The sequence below is a fragment of the Nycticebus coucang genome, chromosome 4 (genome assembly GCF_027406575.1).
Source record: "Nycticebus coucang isolate mNycCou1 chromosome 4, mNycCou1.pri, whole genome shotgun sequence".
Taxonomy (NCBI): Eukaryota; Metazoa; Chordata; class Mammalia; order Primates; family Lorisidae; genus Nycticebus; species Nycticebus coucang.
In genome coordinates, this window is record NC_069783.1 from 54240997 (window position 1) to 54265728 (window position 24732).

Here is a 24732-nt window from a genome sequence, read left to right on the forward strand (position 1 = left end):
CAAAATTTTTCTTCCGTGGCTTGTTTTTTATTCTCTCAACAGTATCTTTCACAGAGAAGACATTTTTTTAAGAAAGTGTGCTTTATCAGTTTTTTCTTTCATTAGTTATGCTTCTGGTGTTATGTCTAAAAAGTCATTGCCAAACTTAAGGTTATCTAATTTTTCTCCTGTGTTACCTTCTAGAAGTTTTATAGTTTTGTGTTTACATTGAAGTCTACAATATATTTTGAGATAATTTCTGGGAGAGGTGTTAAGGTCGATGGTAATTTTTTAGCATGTGGATGTCCACTTGTTCCAGTTGTGCTGAAAAGACTTGTTTTTCTGCAAAGATCCATTGGCTGTGTTTGTGTGGGTCTATGTTTGGGTTCTATTCTGTTCCATTGATCTTTTTGTCTACTATGTAACCAATGCTACACCATCCTGATTATTGTAACTTTAAGGTAAATTTTGAAGTCAGATAATGCCAGTCTTCTAACTTTGTTCTTCTACAATATTGTGTGATTACTCTGGGTCTTTTCCCTTTCCATGTAAATTGCAGAATCAGTTTATCAATATCCATAAAATAACTTGCTGGGATTCTGGTTGGGTTTGTTTGACTCTACAGATGGAGTTGGGAAGAACTGACATGTTAACAATATCAAGTCTTCCTCTTTATGTAGCATGGAATAACTTTCCATTTATTTAAATCATCTTTGATTTCTTTTTCATTTTTCTCATCTAGCTCTTATGCATATTTTGTTAGCCTGCCTGCCTCCCTGCCTGTCTTCCTTCCTCCCTGCATCCCTCCCTTCCCTTTTTCCTTTCTTCCTTCCTCATCATAGCTCATTGCCATTACTGATAGGGGTGTTGAAATCATGGATTTGTCTATTTCTCCTTATAGTTCTATTTTTGCTTCACACATTTTGGTGCATTGTTGTTAGGTAGATATACATAAAGCATTGTTACGTCTCTTGGAAGCTGACCCTTGTATCACTATACAATGCTCCTTTCTATTCCCGATGATTTTTCCCGATGAGGTCTGCTTTGTCAGAAATTAACATAGTTGTTCTTGCTTTCTTTTTTAAAAACAACTTTTTAAGGATATAATTAGGATATAATTTGCATACTAGAAATTCACCCTTTTGAAAAAAATTTGAATTATGGTAAAATACACTGAATATAATTTACTAACTTAACCATTTTTAATTGTACAGTATAGTAGTGTTATGTATGTTTGCTCTGTTAGGCGACTAATCTTTAGAACTGTTTTCATCTTGCAAAACTCTGAAGCAGGTTCACTGTACGCTGGTTACCAACCTTTGTCTGAGCCCTGTGAGACAGAGCACACTCATAAGTTATGGGAAGGAGATTTATTTTATTACTTACAGATGTGCTGCTAGGGATGACAGATGTCTGTGAGTCATTGTGAGCCAGTCCCTAAAAGTTAAGCAAGCTGTCAAGTGGCTGGAGTCTCATCAACACGTGCCTCATTTGTGCCACAGATGGGGGATTGTGAAAGACAGCTGCAGTGGGTTATACTGTGTATACCTTCGAGTCACTGGACTCACTGGCCTAATATGTTGAGGGATGTCCTGTTCTGGGGCAGGGCACTGGAACAAGCCCTGGCTCTTTTATCCAGATTTCCCCTTATCTCAGGATATTGCATTCCCAACACATTCTACAGCTGTTCTGTGGAACTGCAAGCAAGAAAGGGAGAGAAATGGATCAATCCAAGGCCACTTGGGGTACAGTCCTGCAGAATGGATACTCTATACCCATTAAACACCAACTCTCTCCTCCCCCTAATCTCTGACTACCTCTGTGAGTATGATTATTTTAGGTGCCTCATATAAATGGAAGCATACAGCATTTGTCTTATTGTGGGTAGTGTTTTTTATATCACATAATGTCCTCAAGGCTCATCTTTCTTACAGCATGTGTCAGAATTTCTTTTTTTTTAAAAGTTGAGTAATTTTCCCTTGTATGTGTATACCATATTTTGTTCATTCATCCATGGGTAGACACTTGGGTTGCTTCTGTCGAAGTTAATAATGCTACTGTGAACATGGTTGTACAAATATCACTTTGAGATCTTGCTTTCAGTCTTTTTGAGTGTATACCCAGAAGTGGAATTGCTGGACCATATGGTATTCTATTTTAAATTTTCTGGTAAATTTCTATACTATTCTCTTTAGCAGCTGCACCACTTTACATTGCCACCAACAGTGTGTAACAGTTCCGGTTTCTCCACATTCTTGCCAACCCTTGTTATTTTCTGTTCACTGAGCAATGGTTATCCTAATGGGTGTGGTGGTCTCTCATTGTGGTTTTGATGTACATTTCCCTGATGATTAGAGCATCTTTTCTGTGCTCATTGTCCATTTGTATATTTAGAGAAATTTTTATTCAAGTCCTTTGTACCTTTTTTCAATTGGATTGTTTGCTTTTTTCCTTGTTGAGTTGTAAGAATCCTTTTTATATTCTGGATATCAATCCCTTATCTGATATGTGATTTGAAAACATTTTCTTCCATTTTATGGGCAGCCTCTTCGTTGTGCTGATAATGTCTTGATACGCAGAACTTTTTAGTGTTTCGTTTGTCTGTTGATTTTTTTTTTTTTTTACCCTAGACGTCCTAGAGATAGACAAAAGCTTTTCGTTTTACCAAAGTCTAAGTTATCTATTTTTCTCAGGATTTTTGATCATTACTATTCTGAGAAGGCTGTGAAAAATGGAGTCAGATCTCATTTAAATATCCATCTATGCTACTTAATTAAATAGTATATCACTAATAAATACAGAGAACTGGCTGAGCGAAGTGGCTCATACGTGTAATCCTAGCCCTATGGGAGGTGGAGACGGATGGATTGCTTGAGCTCAGGAGTTTGAGACCAGCCTGTGCAAGAGTGAGATCTTGTCCCTACAAGGGACAGTCAAAGAGCTGGAGCATAGTCAAGTTGGAAGCTGGTTTTTGATGTCAAGGGCTGATTTTCTCTCCCAAAGTAGCAATGGGTCTCAAACTTTAATGTTAAAGAATTCCCTGGAGAGTGGGCGGTGCCTGTGGCTCAGTGAGTAGGGCGCCGGTCCCATATGCCAGAGGTGGCGGTTCAAACCCAGCCCCGGCCTAAAACCACAAAAAAAAAAAAAGTCCTCAGCCATTTTTAAAATAAACTTTATAAAAAAAAAAAAAAAAAAAAAGAATTCCCTGGAGAGATCTCTGGGCACCCTTCCTCTGGAGATATATACTCATTGTGTCCTATTTCTCATTCCCTGCTTTGGGGACTTCTGGACAGTGTTTGTGAATTTAAGGGGAAAGAAACATTCTGGGTTTTTCTCTTGCAGTTGACTCCTTATAGATATCCCCGAGAGCTGCTTTTCCAGGTTACCTTTGTTTTACTGTACTGTAGGTGTCTAGGGTGTGAGCTGGTTGCTGTGGGAAGTGCTCCTTCCTCTTACAAATAGAGCTCTTTGATGGAGCTTTTGTTGAGGTGTTCCTTATGACATACGGCTGCTGCCTTCCTGGTAAATAGCACAGCCTTTCCATTACTATCATGTAAAGCTGGAAAAGAAGAGGATAAGATATGAGTTTTTGTTGGATTTTCACGCAGTTCATACCTTATTCTACTTATTGATTGGCTTGGGAATTGGTATATGCATGACTATATAATATTCTCAATAGTTAAGGAAGTATTCACTTGAACACTCCATTTTTTTCTTGATTTATTACACGTTAATTAATTAATTAATTAATTTTTGAGACAGAGTCTGACTCTGTCACCCTGGGTAGAGTGCCGTGGTGTCATAGCTTACAGCAACCTCAAACTCTTGGGCTCAAGAGATCCTCTTGCCTCAGCCTCCTGATAGGTGGGACTACTGCTGCCTACCACCATGCACAGCGATTTTTAGTAGAGATGAGGTCTTGCTTTTGTTCAGGCTGGTCTCGAACTCCTAAGCTGAAGCAGTCCACCTGCCTCAGCCTTCCAGAGTGCTAGAATTACAGGTATGAGCCACTGTGCCTGGCCTTTATTATACCTTTAAACAGTAAATTTCAAGTGACAGAATATAAACCAATTAGATATTATTTTGGCTTAAAAATTCATATACTAAAGTGGTAACTTTAAAAAGTATGCCAGATTCCTGTGTTGTTTTTCAGAGTCATTTAGCACTGGCTTGTTTGGAACAGGTATCACTGACAAACTTAGTTTCTGGAGGCATGGGATTTTGGACAGTCAACTTCTTTAGGCTTCTAAAGTAAAATTTTAAAATTGTCCTTTTGAGTCACTTATTTATAAATAATAATGGAGCTTTCTTGAATGAATGCACTGGAAATGATTTAAACGTGTGGGGATTAGTTTTAAAATTGAATCTTCATTTAACCTCCAGACTTCTTTCCGCAGGCTATTTTGCAACCTGTGTTGGCAGCAGAAGATTTTACTATCTTTAAAGCAATGATGGTCCAGAAAAACATTGAAATGCAGCTGCAAGCCATTCGAATAATTCAAGAGAGAAATGGTAAATTGTTGAATTTAGAAATCTAAGTTCTAAATGCATATTTTTTTTTTTTTTTTTCAGTTTTGACTATTCTGATTCTAATATAGTCATAAATGTAGCTGCCTTATGTATGTTTATTTTAAGCTAAAAAGTCTTTGGCTGATTTAAGAGATTTAAGAGTGTAAATCTTCTGATCTATATATATTTGACATCTCAAAGAAAGCAGACCAAAATTTGATTTAATGATGTTTTGATTTCAGAGAGCTTGATTTTGTGCTCAGCCATTGTGTTTATAAATTCAATATTTTTTTTTATTTATTTATTTTTTTTTGTTGTTGGGGATTCATTGAGGGTACAAGAAACCAGGTTACACTGATTGCATTTGTTAGGTAAAGTCCCTTTTACAATTGTGTCTTGCCCCCCAAATTCAATGTTTTTGAGTGGTCAGAGTTACAGTTACTGCTGAGCGATGGTGATTACTCTTCTCATGTTTATCATTGTTAGAACATTTGTAGGAGACAGTGGTTCTTAAGGCTTAGCAACATTGGAAGCAATTGGAGTGCTTGTTGAAACACATATGGCTGCCTCCCAGTTTCTCATTTTATAGGTGTGGAGTAGGACCTGATGATTTGCATTTTTAACAAGTTTCCAGGTGATGCTGAAGCTGCTGTTCTGGGACCACACTGAGACCCACTATTCTAAGGGAACAGGCAGATGTGATTGCACCAGTGTTGGGTAGAAGAGGAAACAGAATTTAAAGTCCTAGAAACCCTCCTTAGCCTTATCTTTTCCGTGACTTTGTGCTCAAACTTAACTTTCTGTAGTCTTCCTTCTTTTGTTCTCTCTTGTGTAACTGAACTACATTCGACATCCTAATTCGAAGTTAACTGTACTACTTGTTATTGTACCATCTCCTTTTCAATCCAGATTCTCATCTCTATTTCTGGCTCTGGTAATCTCACCTTAATCTCTACGTATTCCTTTGCTCAGTGGATTGCCACTGATATCCTTTACCTGGTCTGTAACCTTTTTAATGGTCTGGCATCAGGACCTTTGATTGTTTCTATAGTTCAGTTGTATTGTTTGCTCTTAGGGTTTTGGATCACGCAACAATAGGGCTTCTGTTGTTGTAGGGTGAACAATAGAATGTTGCAGTGCTTGACTGGGGAGTTTCCTTCTCATTTGTCTGATATGAGTAGAAACTGTCTCTTAGAGCCAGCCACCATCATAACCATCCACTAAGATCCTAATATGTTTTCTACCCAGCAGGTAATAGAACTGTTGCCTGTGGGTAGGAGATAACACCATTCTAAGCCTAAAGAATTCATGATACAGTGCTCTTATATTGGTGTAAATAAGTTTGGAAAATAGTTTCTTTGTCTTTCTACCATGGCTTACTCTATAAAATTCTTTTGTATGAATTTTCCCGGAACTATGGTTTATTCTGACCTAAGGGATAGAGGATTTTAATAATTATGTTAGTAAAATTTGTTTTGTGAAGGAATCAGGTTTGATAAAAAGAAATAGTGAACTTGACATTGGTGTTCTAGTTTCCAATTTGGAATTTAAACTGGAAACTTACTAAGATTTTAATAAAAGGGGAATAAATACATATGCTTGTATCATCTGGATACTTCGGGCTGCCAATAATGGAACACCCCATTGAGAATGGCCTAAGCAATTTGAAATTATCATGTCACAGAACAAGAAGTCTGGAGCCAGGGAGAGAAGGAAGATAGGACGGGGCTAACTGAATGGCTCAGTGATGCTAACAAGGACCCTGACACTTTCTCTTCTTTCATTCGTCATCCTCATCATTTCTCATAGTGCTATTGATCAGGACTGGGGTCATTTGCCTTTTTAAACCATCTGGCAAGGGAAATGAGAAATGTGATCACTATGATTGGATTAAACCAACCCTGAGTCACTCCCTTGGGGTTGGTGAGCTGTCTGATTACTGCAGAAAACCTGGCTTATGTTAGCAAGGGAGGAGGAAGGGGTGACGTGAAATAGTGGCTGCTGTCACTGCTGTCACTGTCACACAGTGTAGGATAGTTTGCTCACATTTAAACTTAGACTGATGCAGAAGAACCTCTGCAGCTGACCACTCTCTGCATGACCACTCCATAAATGACCTAATCTTCACGAACTAGACATGCACCGTGTGTACAAATCAGTACGGTAGGCCTACTTCCTTATGTTGACCACCCCTGTATGTTGACCAGTTTGTTACAGCCCTTGGGTGGTCAGCTTATAGAGGTTCTACTGTATTTACTTTCAACTATGGAATTTTTAATACATTATTTAAGAATATTTTTTAACTTAGATCAGGGTCAGTATCTTAGATCAATGGTGATTGTACTCAAAACTGCAGACTGTGTGAAAATTGCCTTTGTATTGAGAAAAATTCAAAGGCTTTCTGGGGCTCAAGAAGCTAAGGCGCCAGCCACATACACCTGAGCTGGCAGGTTCGAATCTAGCCCGGGGTCCACCAAACAACAATGATGGTTGCAACTAAAAAATAGCCAGGCATTGTGGCGGGTACCTGTAATCCCAGCTACTTGGGAGGTGGAGGCAGGAGAATCGCTTAAGCCCAGGAGTTGGAGGTTGCTGTGAGCTGTGATGTCACGGCCCTCTACCCAAGGCAATAGCTTGAGTCTCTGTCTCAAAAAAAAAAAAAAAGTACAACATTAAACCTTAAATTTCTTAGTAATGCGGGGCAGGCATTTCTAGATATGATACAAAAACCCCAAGGTCTTGAAAGAAAAGAAAGATTGACTTTAAAAAAAAAAAAAAAACAAAGGCTGTCTGGATTTTTGGTTGTATATTACTAAAGAATTTTGGGAAAATGCAAATTAGAGCATCATTTTGATGGTTTTGAAGTACTTAATATGACTATTAATTTTTCTATAGTACTTTTAATTTTCCATAGAAAGATTATTAGGAAAATAATAATTTTGTATCTTTTGGCTGAGCAAAAATGCACTTAAGATTGGTGGGATGTATAGATGTTAGTTTTCTGGTTGTGATGATGTACTACTATAATTTTGCAGGACGTTACACTGGGGGAGACTGGGTAAAGGTACATGACGTCTTTCTGTATCATTTCTAACAGCTGCATGTGAATCTGTAGTTATCTCAAGTGTTTAATTTTCAAAAATGCATTTAAACAGCAGGGGATTAGAATTATAAAGCTCCTTTACTTTAGAGCACGTCCAAAAATCTTATAGTCACATATGGATAAAGAAATGGAAGGTAAAAACTAAGAGATGTTCTGCTAATGTTATGGAATGTAATAATTATAGATATGCACAGAACACTTACTGCCAGTCTATTTGCTCCTCAGGAAGATACACGTAATAATGTAAATTAAACTAACATTTTAAATTACTTGCCATGAATTTTTATTTTCCTGGGGCTGAAGTTGGTACTGCCCTGCTTTATATTTATTAGACCAATATCTGAACAGAAATTACAGGGGAAAGATTGTTTTATTCATCCTTATTCATCCCACGGTGCTTAGCACCAGGCTTTTATTACATATAGTAAGTAGGTTCCTTTTCCGTAGCATTTGTTGTAGTAAGAATGAAAAGTAGGAAATGTTGTTTCAGTTAATAAAATTGTATTTTGTTTTGTAAACTTGCCATTTAAGGGACACCTTGCGAGCATAGTTTTATTATTAACCTTTTAGTTTAATGATTTCAGTGGTATAGCCTCAGACACTATATTTTTATGGAAGATAGTAGTTACGTTAATTTTTGTTGCCACATATTGTTATTTTTAATAGCCAATGAAAATAATTATTAAGAGATATTTCTAGGTAAACTTGTGGCATTATTGGTGGGGATTATTCCATAAAATGAGAAAAGATTAAAAGGATGATAGGTGAAAAGATAATAGCTTGGAATGTTTTTAAAAGTGATTTTAAACTAATTTGTACTTGAACTAGAATAGTGAGAAATAAAACTCACTATTGGTTGAGTTGACATTCTTTCATGTGGTCTTTGGTTTTGAACAGGTGTATTACCTGACTGCTTAACAGATGGTTCTGATGTGGTCAGTGACCTTGAACAGGAAGAGATGAAAATCCTGAGGGAAGTTCTTAGGTACCCTTCTTTACTTATTTTTTTACTGAATTATTTATAAAATTTTAATATCGATACATGTGTCTTTTTACCCAGAAAATATTATGAACTAATAATATAGCTAAATTCTCTATTGAAGACTATCAAAATGACTTATCATTTTATTTGTATTTTTAAAACTTTTATTTTTTTTAAGGCTAGTAAGTATTTTATCGTTTTATAACTATGTATATGTTGTATTTCTTAATGGATGGGAAAAATTATTTTCAGATAACTTATACCACATTATCTCAAATGAGAGGGTCTTTTCCCACACCCATCAAAAGAATAGGAAAGCAGACACCAATGGAAAAAAGTGAAGTTGACCCAGCATGACCCCTGGAAAACAATGTAGTAACTTGAGCTAAGCAGCATACTCCTTGGCTTCTGGAGCCCAGTACTGAAGTGGCTGGTTCTAGGTGTCCCACAGTAGGAGGCTGGGCACCCAGACTCCACAGATGGAGTAGCTGACTGGGTGACAGTAACTGCAAGGGAGGGAGGACAGTGAGAGGCACCCACCACAAACGAGCATCTTGCTGGTGTCTTCCTCTTCCCAGTTACGTGATTCTCAGTCAGATGCCTGGCCTGGAGTTTGCAGCCTACTAACAGTGCCCACATGGGAACTAGGAAAGCTTAGTGGACAGTTATTTTTTCTTGGGCTCGTAGTGCCCTGACCTTTATGGGAATTTTGGAAGGGAATTGCAACTCCTAATTTTTAAATCTCCAGTGAGAATGTACTAGGTTTAAAGCAAAAAGACACTTGCAGGCACTGGGTCACCTGCAGAACTGGGCCTTGAACTGTGGGGATACTGCTTCAGCTGTACTGTGGTACATGACCATCTTCTAGCGTCCTGTTGTCCCACCTCCAAAGCAGAAGAGAGGATAGGCAGAACAGTGGTTAAGAGGATGGGGCTGGGGGAAACTATGGCAGGAGCTCCAGGATTAAGTGGGTAGTTTCAGGGGATTTGAGTGATAATGGGGAAGGAGGCATATGTTTGGGTGAACTCAGCCCTTTCCTGCCAGATCCTTCCCTGGGTGGCAGGGGCAAATGAGAGCCTGAGACAACACAGAACACTTTTGAGTTTGTAGGCTTGAAAGGCAAGGGTGTTTGGTTGAGAGGACTGGTAAAATTTGTGCTTGGATTGGTTGCATTGGTGGATTGGTGGTCTGAAAACTGGCCAACACTACATTTACGTTTTATTTTCTTAGTGCTTTTGAGGGAGAGAATACTACTGTGTAAGTAGTAGAACTGAGTTATGAATATGTACAACTGTTGACTTTGGTTATTTTCCTAAATCAGACTGTGTGAGTGCATAAAAGTTGATAGTGTTTGGCATGGAGGCACCGTGGATGCTTTATGATAGCTCAGATGCCACTAGAAAAAAGTAGAATGAGAAGAGTAATGGCTGTTATCAGGAGGGAGATAAGTGATCTCTCTAAAGGTAGTCTTTATTCATAGCATTTGCCATTCCAGTTTGGGTTTAGGATTTCAAATCTGTTGATTTTTGATCAGCTAGGATTCATTCAAATTTCTGGAAGAAATGCATAGACCTGTATTTTCTGTTGCTTGTGTGTGCCTACATAAATGTTGATAGAGGTGATTGACTGTAAGTCACTTTAGAGCAAGGCCTGATTATTTTCCATATTGCGTCCAGAATGCCTTGCTTATATGATAAGCTTAGGTTAGTATATTGCTTGTTCTTTGGCTAAAAAAGGAAAGTTTACTTTTATACCTTATTTTTGTATGTTTCAGAAAATCAAAAGAGGAATATGACCAGGAAGAAGAAAGGAAGAGAAAAAAACAGGTACTTGAAGAACATATAACAGAAATATTTCATTGCTGTTATCTCTTATTAAGTTTATACTTAATTTTTGCTGTTTAAGCTTATATGGAACCACACAGTTCCTCAGAGTATCATATTTTCCCAGCAAGTTTAAGCACTTATATTTAACTTATTATATTTTTTTAATATAGAAAGTATATACTTTCTTAAAAGACTGTATACTTTGTTTTTTTTTTTTTTTTGTAGAGACAGTCTCACTTTATTGCCTTTGGTAGAGTGCTGTGGTGTCACAGCTCACAACAACCTCTAACTCCTGGGCTTAGGTGACTCTCCTGCCTCAGCCTCCCAAGTAGCTGGGACTACAGGTGCCCATCACGACGCCCGGCTATTTTTTTGTTGTTGCAGTTTGGCAGGGCTGGGTTTGAACCTGCCATCCTTGGTATATGGGGCTGGTGCCCCACCCACTGAGCCACAGGCGCCGCCCAAGACAGTATACTTTGTTTTAAAGAAAATTACTTTCTTTATAACTTATTCATTTTATAATTCATCCAGCAACCTATGTTTTAAGTTTCATAATGGAGACAAAGATTATTAACTCCAAAAACTGTAATACCATTCTGATTAAGGGAGGTTCCTTACAATAATTCTCATTGATTTTATGACTAAAAGAAGATTAAGAAATCCTTTTACTTTCCTATTCTGCTTGACTTTGTTACTATGTAGAAACAGCAAGTACAGCTACTACCAAAGGTACCTTGTAAGCTTTTATATTACCAGTTGAAGCTGAGTAATTCAGAACACATTTCCTGGCATACGGTTCTTCTATTGAGAACCATTTTCATAAACTGCCTCCTAATCTTGCCTCAGGATAAATTAAACATGTATCTTGCTGAGGTGAGGGAAGGTAATATTTATTCCTTCCTCTCCCATTTTCTCACTGTTTCTCTTAGGTTTTCCCGGTCTTCCTGACAGGAAAGAGAAACCTAATATAAACTCTCTCTTAATAACCTGAGAGTCATTCCTTCCTCCTCTCCCCATCACTATTATACATGCTTGTACCATTTCATTATCATTGAAAAACCTGTTTTACCCCGAGGTACCCAAGAAAGAGCAGAAGGAGGAGAGATGCTTTAAGATTTAGAGGTGATTTAGTATCTTTGAGTAAATATTTTTTTAGTAAATGGAGGCAAAGTTCTTAGCTATTAATAAGGATTTTAAAATACAAGGGTATAGAACAAAAACCAATTTAAAACTACTATAGAAGACATTAGTGTTAACTCTCTGATATATATACACACACACACACACACACACACACACGTATGTAAACTATATGAGGTTTCTCAAATAATACTATGTTTTAGATATACAGCTGTTTTTTTTTTCTTTTGAGACTTTTTCTTATGCAAATTTCCAAACATACTAAAGTAGAGATGTTAATAATAAACCCTCAGGTATCCATCACCCAGCCTGTGAAGCTTATGATTTAAATAACAATGAATTGCCTAATAAGTATATGTGATTGGATTTTCTTCTAAGGAAAAATGAATTAATATCAGTTTACTTCTTTCCAAGATTTAAATGATTTCTTTGCTTCATACTGTTCCATTTTAAAAATGGAAATAAAGCAGTTTATGGCTACTCTATGCATTTTGTAGTAGTGGTATATGTATTATTTTAAGTGGAAAAATACTATAATTCAGTGGTTTTATTTCTTTTAGAGTATTTCTCAATGTCTTGCTCAAGGTCACATAAATTTTAAGAGTGGATCCCTGGTTTTAACCCAGTTCATGCTAAATCCAAAGTTCTAACCATGTTAGTTACCCTTAGCACTGCATGATTTGAAATGAAATGTTTACCTGCCTCACAAACTAGGAGATGTAAAATGCTAGCAATATTTTAAAAACTTTGGAAGTAGAATGTCTTCCTTATCTAGTCGTAAACAATAATTAAAAAAAAAGTCTTTGGATCTTTTAGGTAGTAGATTGCTCAATTAACTAAATTGTGTGTTTTTTACATTGTATTATGGATTCCTGAAGTTATCAGAGGCTAAAATAGAAGAGCCAACAGTGCATAACATTGAAGCTGCAAAACTGAGTAATTCCCAAGGGGCTGGTGAACATTTTGCACACCCACCCTCAGGTAAGGCTGAGGTGCACTGAACTTTCTCTAATAATATGGATTGTAAACATTGTGCAGTGTGTTACTGTCTCACACATATTTAACCTTCAAAAACCCAGGGAGTATTGAATGGCTTTGGTATTTAAAGTTCTTTGTAAATTTAGTTGAAGAGGTTGCACATAGAGATACTCAGCTGAAAGAGAGGGTGTAGTCTCCAATTTCTAAGTAAGGGCTGGAACCCAGAGCAGTGAGCAGAACTCCTTGATGGAGCCACCAACCTTTGTGCCATGGCTACAGCATATTCTCAGTAAGTTCATGTAACATTTGATATTCTCTTCCTTGGTCACAGTTATATGGTGTATGAGAGTGAGAAGCTGAACTTGGAAAGATATTATTAAATTTCTTTCCTAATGAATGAAAGTACAACTAGAAAATAAGATGTAACCAGTTTGTCCAAATGTTCAGTCAGAAATTGTCGTTGAAACCAAAATTGATGAGAATTCTTGTAGGAAATAGTAGTCCATGAATTTGTTCAATATTTGCCAAATCCACTTTCCATATGCTCTGATTTCCTATATAAGAAAACAAGTATTCCTGAAACAGAAATTGAATTGTGGTCATGATTTCAGTTCATTTTATCATGGATTCCTATTGTTTTAAACAAATGTCCTTAGTTAAGAAAAAAAACATTGTGAGGTAAATATTATAATCTTTCTTTTTAACAAAAGAAATTCAAGAAAACCAAGTGACTTGTCCAAGATCACTGAGCTCTTAAATGGTAAAACTGTGATTTATGTTGGTTTTGACTGTAACTGTTGTGTTCTTCTACACGTTAGAAGAACTGCTGTAATTGAGATAAGTTTGATGTTTACTCATTAATTTTTTTATATAAGATGGAGAGCAACTTTATTTTTTAAATACTTAATTTTTTTAAGAGCCATTTTAGATACACTATAAAATAGAGCAGAAGATACAGAGATTTCTCATATAGTTTCAGCCACCACATAAGCATTGCCGCTCCCATTATCATTTCCCACAAAAGTGGTACATTTGTTATATTGGTGAACCTACGTTGATACAACATTACCACCCTAAAATCACATTAGGGTTCACTTTTGGTATTGTACATTCTAGGGATTTGGAAAATGTATCATGGCGTGTCTCCATGGTTATAGTGTCATATAGAGTAGTTTTGTTGCCCTAAAAATCCTCTGTACTCTGCCTCTTCATTCATCCCTTCCTCCTAATCCCCGGCAACCACTGACCTTTTTACTGTACCATAGCCAGAATGTCATATAGTTGGGATCATACTGTATGTAGCCTGTTCAGGTCAGCTCCTTTCTCTTAGCATTATGCATGGAAGATTTCTTCATGTCTTGTTTGGGCTTGGTAGCTCATTTCTTTTTAGCACTGAATGATACTTCATTGTCTAGATGTGCCACAATTTGTTTATTCATTCATTTGCTGAAGAACATTTTGGTTGCTTCCAGGTTTTGTTAGTAATGTACGGCTTTTGTGTAGACATAAATTTTCATCTCTTTTGGGTTGACCACAATATCACATGGGAAGAGAATGTCTGGTTTTGTAAGAAACTGCCAAACTGTCTTCAAAGTGGCTGAACCATTTTGCATTCTCACAAGCCATGAATGAGAATTCCTTTTACTCCACCTCCTTGCCAGCATTTGGTTTTGTCAGTGTGGCAGATTTTGTCCATTCTGTAGTGATACCTGGTTTTATTTGCATTTCCCTCATCAGGGAAATGACGTAGAACATCTTTTCATATGTTTATTTGTCATCTGTATATCTTCTTTAGTCCTATGTCTGTGATGGTCTTTGACCCATTATTTTAATTGAGTTGTTTCTTTTCCTATTGTTGAATATTTTTTTTAAGCCTTTTTTAAAATTTTTTATTTTTTAGGCAGCGTCTCACTCAGTCTTCCTGGGTAGAGTGCCGTGGTGTCATAGCTTATAGCAACCTCAAACTCCTGGACTCAAGGGAACCTCTTGTTTCTCAGCCTCCTGACTAGCTGAGACTATAGGCACCTGCCACAACATCCAGCTAGTTTTTCTATTTTTAGTAGAGATGGGGTTTCATTTTTTTTGCTCACGATGGTCTGGAACTCCTGAGCTCAAGCAATCCACCCACCTCGGCCTCACAGAGTGCTGGGATAACCAGCACTGGCCTTTATTGTTGCGTTTTAAAGAGTTCTTTGTGTATTTTAGATAACAGTCCTTTATGATAAAGGATATGTTTTCTGAAAATATTTTCTCCTAGTCTGTGGCTTGTCTTTTCATTCTCTTGATATTGTCTCTTTAAGGTTTTGCTCTGTGATAGCAGGTGTTTTAAATTTAGTCAAGTCAGTTCATTATTTTTTTTCATAGGTTGTACCTTTGGTGTTGTATCTGATAAGTCATCACCAAACCCAAGGTCATCTAGGTTTTCTCCCATTTTATCTTCTATGATTTTTTGCTTTATATTTTATATTTAACTCTGTGATCTATTATTATTATTATTATTATTTTTGTTTGAGACAGAGTCTCACTTTGTCGCCCCTGGTAGTGTGCCGTGGTGTAGCTCACAGCAACCTCAGACTCTTGGGCTCAAGCGAGTCTCTTGCCTCAGCCTCCCAAGTAGCTGGGACTACAGGCGCCCACCACAATGCCTGGCTATTTTTAGAGACAGGGTCTCACTCTATCTTGGGCTGGTCTTGAACATGTGAGCTCAGGTGATATGCCTGCCTTGGCCTCCGAGAGTGCTGGGATTACAGGTGTGAGCTACTGAGTGATCTAATTTGAGTTAATTTTTGTGAAGGATGTAAATTCTGTGTTCCAATGAATTTTTTTTCTTTTTTTGCACATGGGTATGCAGTTGTTCCAACACCATTTGCTGAAAACAGTATCTTTTCCTCATTGTGTTATCTTTGCTCGTTTGTCAAAGATCAATTGACTATTTTATGTGGGTTTATTTCTGGGCTCTCTGTTCTGTTCCATTGATCTATTTGTCCATTCTTTTGCCAATACTACATTATCTTGATTGCAGTATCTTTTTTTCCACAATTACACCCTTTTCTTAATAGTTTTGAAATGTACCATTGCATTATGCATATTGGGTGAGGTCCCCCCAAATACCCTCACTCCTTTCCCCCTCCCCTCTTGCTCCTCTTCCCTTCTACTTTCTGGACTGTAGTTATGTTTTGCCATTTGTATGTGTGTGTAGGTGATTATATATTGATTTCATAGTAGTATTGAGTACATTGGATACATTTTTTCCCATTCTTGAGGAGATACTTTACTAAGAAGAATGTGTTCCAGCTCCATCCAGGTAAACATAAAAGATGTGAAGTCTCCATCTTTTTTAATGGCTGCATAGAATTCCATTGTGTACATATACCACAATTTGTTAATCCATTCATGTGTCGATGGGTGCTTGATCTGTTTCCATGACTTGGCTATTATGAATTGGGCTGCAGTAAACATTCTGGTGCAAATGTCTTTATTATAAAATGATTTTTGATCATCTGAGTATACACCTAGTAGAGGAATTGCAGGATTGAATGGTAGGTCTACTTTTAGTTCCTTGACTATTCTCCAAACTTCTTTCCAGAAAGGTCATACTAGCTTGCATTCCCACTAGTATTGTACAAGTGTTCCTTTCTCTCCACATCCACACCAACATCTGTAGTTTTGGGATTTTGTGATGTGGGCTAATCTTACTAGAGTTAGATGATATCTCGAAGTGGTTTTGATTTGCGTTTCTCTGATGATTAAGGATGATGAGCATTTTTTCATGTGTTTTTAGGCTATGCTCCTGTCCTCATCAGAGAAGTTTCTGTTCAAGTCTCTTGCCCATGTAGAAATGGGGTTATTTGTTCTTTTCTTATTGATTAGTTTGACTCTTCTGTGGATTCTAGTTATCAGACGTTTGTCGAAGCATAACCTGCAAAAATCTCCCATTCTGAAGGTGGTCTGTTTGCTTTACTTACTGTGCTCTTGGCTGTGCAAAAGCTTTTTAGTTTGATCAGATCCCAGTTGCCAGAGTGGGGGGGTGGGTCCTCCTCATAAAATATTCTCCCAGGCCGATTTCTTCAAGTGTTTTCCCTGCACTCTCTTCTAGTATTTTTATATTTTCATGTCTTAAGTTTAAATCTTTTGTCCAGAGAGAATCAATTTTTGTTAATGGTGAAAGGAGGGAGTCCAATTTCAGTCTTCTACAGGTTGCCAGCCAGTTCACCCAGCACCATTTGTTAAATAGGGAGTCTTTCCCCCACTGAATATTTTTGATGGCTTGTCAAAGACCAAATGACGATAAGTAGCTGGGTTCATTTCTTGGTTCTCTATTCTGTTCCATGCATTTACCTCTCTGTTTTTGTGCCAGTACCATGCTCTTTTGATCACTATAGATTTATAGTATAGCTTAAATTACGGTAATGTGATACCTCCTGATTTATTTTTATTTCTGAGTAATGTATTTGCTATTCGAGGTTTTTTCTGATTCCATATGAAACGAAGCACTATTTTTTCAAGCTCTTTAAAGTATGACAGTGGTGCTTTAATAGGGATTGCATTAAATCTGTAGATTGCTTTGGGTAGTGTGGACATTTTAACAATGTTGATTCTTCCCAGCTGTGAGCATGGTATATTTTTCATTTCTTAACATCTTCAGCTATTTCTTTTCTCAGAGTTTCATAGTTCTCTTTATAGAGATCTTTCATTTTCTTTGTTAGGTAAATTCCCAGATATTTCATCTTCTTTGGCACTACTATAAAAGGAATAGAGTCTTTGACTATATCTTCAGCTTGACTATTGTTGGCATATATAAAAGCTACTTGTTTGTAAGTATTGATTTTGTATCCTGAGATGCTGCTGTATGCATTGATCACTTTTTTTTTTTTATTGTTGGGGATTCATTGAGGGTACAATAAGCCAGGTTACACTGATTGCAATTGTTAGATAAAGTCCCTCTTGCAATAATGTCCTGCCCCCATAAAGTGTGACACACACCAAGGCCCCACCCCCTCCCTCCGTCCCTCTTTCTGCTTTTCCTCCCCCCATAACCTTCATTGATCACTTTTAAGGGTGTTGTGGTTGAGTCCCTGGGATTTTCCAGGTATAGGATCATATCATCAGTGAAGAGGGAGAGTTTGATCTCCTTTGATCCTATTTGGATACCCTTGATTGCCTTCTCTTGTCTGATTGCAATGATTAAGATTTCCATTACTATGTTGAATAGCAGTGGAGACAGTGGGCATCCTTGCTTAGTTCCTGATCTGAGTGGAAATGTTTTCAATTTTACACCATTTGGTATGATGGCTGTGGGTTTGCTGTAGATGGCCTCTATCGGTTTAAGAAATGTCCCTTCTATGCCTATTTTCTTAAGTGTTCAGATCATGAAAGGATGCTGGATATTATCAAAAACTTTTTCTGCATCAATTGAGAGAATCATAGGTCTTTGTTTTTTATTTTATTGATATATATTGATTTTTTAATTGATGTATATTGATTTTATAGATGTATCATATTTTTAGATTTGTGTATGTTGAACCAACCCTGTAACCCTGGAATAAAATCAACTTGATCATGGTGGATAATTTTTTTGGTGTGTTATTGAATTCTCTTTGCTAAGACCTTATTGAATATTTTTGCATCAATATTCATTAAGGATATTGGTCTATAATTTTCTTTCTTTGTTGGATCCTTTCCTAGATCAGGGATCAGGGCAATATTTGCTTCATAGAATTTATTGGGAAAGTATTCCTTTTTTTTTTTCTATGCTTTGAAAAAGGTTGTATAATACGGGTACTAGTTTCTCTTGAAAGGTTTGATAGAATTTGATGTGACGCCATCTGGTCCTGGACTTTTCTTTTTTGGGAGATTTCATATTATTGATGCTATTTCAGTGATTGATATAGGTCTATTCAAGATTTCTAATTCTTTCTGGTTGAGTCTAGGAAGATAGTGTACTTTCAGATATTGGTCCATTTCCTTCAGATTTTCATATTTCTGGGAATAGAGTTTTTTATAGTAATCATTGAGGGATTTTTTTTTTTAATTTTGAGGTGTCTGTTGTTACTTCTCCTTTATCTTTTCTGATAGATGATATTAGAGATTTTACTTTTCTGTTTCTGGTTAGGTTGGCCAAAGGTTTATCAATTTTGTTAATCTTTTAAAAAAAACAACTTTTTGTTTTGTTGATCTTCTGAATGATTCTTTTGTTTTCAATTTCACTTAATTCTGTCCTAATTTTGGTTATTTATTTTCTTCTGCTGGGTTTGGGGTTAGAATGTTCTTCCTTTTCCAGTTGCTTGAGATGATCCATTAAGTTGTTGGCTTCCTCTCTTTCTGTTTTCTTGATGAAGGCTTCCAATGCTATAAATTTCCCTCTTAGGACTGTCTTTATAGTATCCAACAAGTTTTGATAATTTGTGTCTTCATTATCATTTTGTTGCAAAAATTTGGTGATTTCCTTCTTAATCTTGTCTTTTACCCAGCTGTCATTCAGCCTATGATTATTTAGTTTCCATGACTTTATTTGAGTATGAAGATTCCTGTTGCTCTTGAATTCAACTTTTATTCCATGGTGGTCCGAGAAGATACAAGGAATAATTTCTATACTTTTAAATTTGCTGAGGTTAGACTTGTGTCCTAGGATATGACCATTTTGGAGGATGCTCTTTGGGCTGATGAGAAGAATGTGTATTCAGTTTTATTAGGATGAAATGTTCTGTAGAGAGGTCTGTGAAATCCATTTGTTCTAGGGTCAGGTTTAAGTCTATTATTTCTTTGTTTAGTTTCTTCTTGGAGGATCTATCCAGAACTGTCAAGGGGGTGTTAAAATCTCTAAATATTATAGTGCAGGAAGATACCAAGTTGTTCATATTCATTAGGGTTTGAATTATAAACTGAGGAGCATTCTGGTAGTGTGCATACATGTTAATTATCGAAATCTCTTCATGTTGGGTGTTTTCCTTGACAAATATGTAATGACCATCCTTATCTTTTTTTGTCTTATGGTTTAAAGCCAATTGTATCTGCAACTAAAATTGCAACCCTGCTTTTTTTTCATTTCCATTTCCCTGTATTATAGATGTCCATCACTTCACCCTGAGTGTATTTTTATCCTTTAAGGTAAGGTGAGATTCTTGTATGTAGCAGATATCTGGTCTGAGTTTATGTATCCAGTCTGCCAGCCTGTGCCTCTTTAGAGGACAATTTAAACCATTCACATTAATTAAGAGAATTGATAAGCCTGTTTGTGTTTTGGTGTCATGGTTTTTGGATGTCTAGTGGACATTTTTAATTCTTTTGCCACTGTGGAATTTGGGTTTTGTTAAAAAATTTCTGGGTGCGTTTACTTTGGAGGTAGAGCATAGTGCTGGTCATTGTGGAGGATGAGTCTGAGAATATCCTGGAGACCTGGTTTAGTTATGGCAAATTTCTTCAACGTGTCTATGTCTTTGAAGTATTTGATTTCGCCAGCACAAATGGAGAAACAAATTGAGCTGGATCCAGGATCCTGGGCTGGAAGTTGCTTTGTTTTAAGAGATTGAGGGTTGATGACCATCCTCTTCTGGCTTGAAATGTTTCGGCTGAGAGATCTGCAGTCATTCTGATATTTTTCCCTTTGTAGTTGATGCTTTTCTTATGTCTGGCTGCTTGCAAAATTTTATCCTTTGTCTTAACTTTGGGAAAGTTAATCTCAATGTATCTAGGAGATGCTTTATTTGGATTGAGTCTTGTTAGGGTTCTGAAACTGTCTACTATCTGAATTTCTGTATTTCTTGCAGTGCTTGGGAAATTCTCCTTCATAATCTTTTGGAATAGAGCATCTGTACCTTTAAGACCATCCTCTTCTCCTTCAGGAAGTCCTATAAGACGAATGTTTGATCTTTTGGGGTGATCCCACAACTCTCTCAGGGAATAATCAGTTTTTACTCTCCATTTGTCTGCCTCTGAGTGTTTGGGAGAGTTCAAAAGCTTTGTCTTCAGTTTCAGAGATCCTTTCTTCTGTCTGGTCAACTCCATTACTGAGGGATTCTACTGTATTTTGGAGCTTATCGACTAACTTTTTCAGTGCCTTGAGCTCTGCTATCTCTTTTTTCATTATGTCCATATCTTTGAATTCATTAATTTCTTGAGACAATTTTAGAACTACACTTTGGATTTCAATTTCTAACTTTTCTTCCATTCTATTCCTCTATTTGCCATCCATATTCTGAATTTGATTTCTGACATTTCAGCCATTTGTTTATGCATGGCATCTTCAGTTGTATCTCCTTTGTCATTCCTGTGTGTGTGTGTGGGGGGGTGTTGATCTGCTCTGGTTATTCATGTTGCCAGAGTTCTTCCATTGATTCCGCACCTTTTTTATTTTCCACTGTTTGGTTATTAGAACTGGTAGGGTGAGATTGAATTGGGGTTCCCAGGTAGTAGAGATAATCAGCCCCTTACCAAAGCGCTAGGCTTTGTAATTGTGGCCTATCTTCTACAGCCTTACAATGACCCCTTCCAGAGTTTTGGTCAGAGACTCTGAGGACCTACTTGGTGAGATAGCACAAGCTAGCTGTTTTGATATCAGCCAACCTCTACCCTCTTCTAAGAAGCCATGGTATTAGGTTTAAATATCGACTGTGAAGAGATACAGAAAGTTCTGGAACCTAGCCCCCACCCTTCAGTTCTTTTCTTTACAGAACTTCGAAGGTCAACCTCAGAGTGTCCCTGGGTGGATAGCCCCAGGCACAAGTTTCAATTAAATTGCCTCAAGCAGTGCAAACCCTGCTCAACAGAGAGGGATCCAAGGGTCTCCACCAGTACAATTGGAGTCAGGGATCCTGTGGACCCCTGCCTGCCAGGCTCAGTCCACATTGTTGTCTGCTTCTCTGCTTACAGGCCTAGTTGGAGCTGGGGACCACGCCCCCGCCTACCGGTCTCAGTCCACACCCAGTAAGCCTCTGCTTGCCAGACAAGGACCACCCCACTACCCACCAGTCTCAGTCCACACCCAGCAAGCCTCTGTTTGCCAGCTCTGTTGGAGTCAGGGCACCATGCCCCAGCTGCAGGTCCCTGTCCACTCCGGGAGGCTTCTGGCTCTGTTGGAGTCAGGGGATCATGCTCTTACCCTTAGGTCTTGGCCCACACCTGGCAAGCCTCTGCTTGCAGTACCAGCTGGGAACCAGCCCTGCCCACCAAACTCAGTCCACACTGGCAACCACTCTCCCACTGTGGGTGCTGTCAGAGCCAGAGGTTCTGTATCACCTCCTGCCAGACACAGCCTGAACCGAGGGTCAACACCACCAGTAGCTGGGCAAAGTCATAACCAGTGGACTGCTCCTCCTTCCCCCAAGTGTCCTTGTCTTCCCACAACATCTTTCTTCCCCACTAGTCACAGATTCCATCCTGATGGTTGGCAATGCACACTATGCCCAGATCTCTCAGGAAAAGACCAAACATTGTGTGCTGTGCAGGGGGCAGAACTTCAGAATGCCATGTGAGGGGGGCAGGGTGGACTGGGAGTTTGGAATTGTTGGGGAAAATATCTGTTTAATTTTATGCCTAGTAGGTTGGTGCTTAGGTTCATAAGTGGGACCTTACTAGAGAAAGAGACCTGGTGTTTAGCTGCAGCTCTCTCCAGTGAGGTAAAATGAGAGGCCTTTTGTTCCCTGCTTCCTTGCAGAGAGCCTGAGGTGAGCCTACTGCTTGGGGGAGGGGTCTCCTGTCATCTAGGCTTTTAACCTGTAATTTGTTTTCTTGAATGCTCTTCCTTGAAGTCACAGTTGCCGAACTTCTTTCTTGGCTCAGCTCCCCACCTTTGGCTTCATAGCGTCTGATTCTATCTAGTTTTTCTCCCTCTGGTTAGGAGCGTCTGCCAAGACTTGGTACCAGTCAGCCATCTTCCCAGAATCCTTTTGATTACTGTACCTTTAAGTCTTTAAATTGGGTAGTACCATTCTCCCAACTTTTTCTCTTTCAGTTTTGTGTTGGCTTTTCTGGGTCTATTGCCTCTCTGTATAAACTTGCGAATCAGTTTGGGATTATCCACAAAATAACTTGCTGAGATTTTGATAGGGATTGCACTGGATCTGTAGCTCAAGTTGGGAAGAACTGGTATCTTGAGACTTGAATATCCTATCCATAAACATGGACTATCTCTCCATTTATTTAGTTTTTCTTTGATTCTTTCATTGGACTTATGTAGTTTTCCTCATACAAATCTTGGGCATGTTTTGTTAGATTTTATACCTGTTTCATTTTGGGGGATGCCAGTGTAAATGGTATTGTTTTTTAATTTCAAATTTTATTTGTTCATTACCGGTATAAAGGAAAGTGATTGACTTTTGTATATTAACCTTGTATCCTGTACTTATACTCTCATCTTTAGACAAGCATTAGATATTTTTGTAGTTATTGTACTATACAAACAGGAGCTTAGTACTTGTTGAAATGTCATTATTCTTAAGGTAAGAGACTACAGTTCAAGATTCTTAAGGACGGAGACCATGTTTATTGTTCTTACCCAGTGACCTGCACAATGTAGACACTGAATACATGTTGATGAAACGAATATGAGGAAAAATAAGTAATATTAACATTAGCTCATTTTGGTGAACCTAGTCTAATACTTAGATATCTTATAACATTCTAATTGGTCTTATTGTCTTATTAACTGCCAGAAGTTAAAATGCATGTTGCCAATCAGTCAGTACAACCCTTGGCAAGAAAGGTGGAATTATTGCCTGAAACTTCCTCCCTCCCACAAAAAGGCGTGAAGATTCCTGGCTTAGAACATGCAGGCATTGAAGGACCAATAGCAGTAAGTAAAAGACATCACTTTTTAAGAACTATGAGCAAAATGACAAGGTACTGGGAACAATGTAAACAGACATAGTCTTCGCTTTTGTTATGATTTTGAACTCAAATTTCTAATTGAATCAGTTAAGTGGGTATCTGTGCCACTTATTATGTGGACTTGAATTTATATAGTTCTCTTATTTGACCCAGAATTTATCAGCACTTGGAACAGAAGAACTTCGGCAACGAGAACACTATCTCAAGCAGAAGAGAGATAAGTTGATGTCCATGAGAAAGGATGTAAGGACTAAGCAGAAACAGAGCATGGAGCAGAAAGGAAAACCTGGGGAGGCAGAGGTATGGCTAGCCTCAGCATGTCGAAATCTGCTAATCTAGAAGTGGAATTCTCAAAATCACAATATGTACGAGAATGCTCTGATTAATTTTGCTTTTAGTGCCATTCATGGTAACCACCCTGCTAGGGCAATAGCTGCTAAGTGCTTTCTAGGAAAGTGAGAGTTTTGATGAGCATTTTGTGAGGTAGAAATAATAGCAGTTTCATACTTGTTTCATTTGTTTTGCTCTGAGTGTATAAGAGTTAGTGGTCTTTTGTATGAGCCTTCCAAAATATTCGACTGTTTCATCATAAAGCAGCATCAGTACCCCAGTCACCATCTCCAAGAGGCTTCTTCTCACCCAAGAAGTCAGATTTTACAAAGAGATTTAGGAATCTCAGTCCGTGTCTGGTTCCCTCATCCTGCCCCCACCTCCAAATGCCCTTAATCTTTGTTCATTTGAAGGCAGTATGTTGGGAATTTTAGACAAATGAACCCATTTTACACTGTAGCCAATTTTTTTCCTTTTGTTTCTTTTTAAAGGAAATGACAGAGAAACCAGAAATGACAGCAGAGGAGAAGCAAACATTACTAAAGAGGAAATTGCTTGCAGAGAAACTTAAAGAAGAAGTTATTAATAAGTAATAATTTAGAAAAACAATTTAGCAAAACAAATTAAAATTTTCTTAAAAAATAAATTATTTAACCCTTACCTGGAGACTTTTAGTTTCAAACACTTGCTTTTATAAATGCAAATATAAACTCATTATTATTTTAAACATTTGAGGTAAAAGGTGGTAGCAAAGGCAGGCAGCTACTTACGTTTAATACAAATCTGGGTAATGTTTTCTCTTGGAGAGCGGGTATAGGAAGTAACTTATTGATGGTATATTCATTCATTCAAACTTTATCACCTACTGATAGTGACAGGCATTGTGCTTTGCACAGAGGATATAGTAATCGGCTGATAGATGGGGTTGCTGCTGCCTTCATGAGCTAGTGAAGACGGTCCAAGGAGCAGTGTTAGAAAGGAAAGATGCAGGGGCGGCGCCTGTGGCTCAGTGAGTAGGGCGCCGGCCCCATATGCCGAGGGTGGCGGGTTCAAACCCAGCC

General features: G+C 37.8%; 1 protein-coding gene across 1 annotated transcript in view; it reads left to right on the plus strand.

The window, feature by feature from the left end:
- Nucleotides 1-24332, plus strand: part of CFAP36 (cilia and flagella associated protein 36) — a 34870-nt gene extending 10538 nt beyond the window's left edge. Inside the window, exons 4-10 of the mRNA XM_053589002.1 lie at nt 4377-4491; nt 8489-8576; nt 10348-10399; nt 12418-12520; nt 23167-23306; nt 23495-23641; nt 24163-24332. Coding sequence (XP_053444977.1) covers nt 4377-4491; nt 8489-8576; nt 10348-10399; nt 12418-12520; nt 23167-23306; nt 23495-23641; nt 24163-24264 — 747 coding nt within the window. The 3' untranslated portion in view covers nt 24265-24332. The remainder of the gene's footprint in view (nt 1-4376; nt 4492-8488; nt 8577-10347; nt 10400-12417; nt 12521-23166; nt 23307-23494; nt 23642-24162) is intronic.
- Nucleotides 24333-24732: the final 400 nt, after the last annotated feature.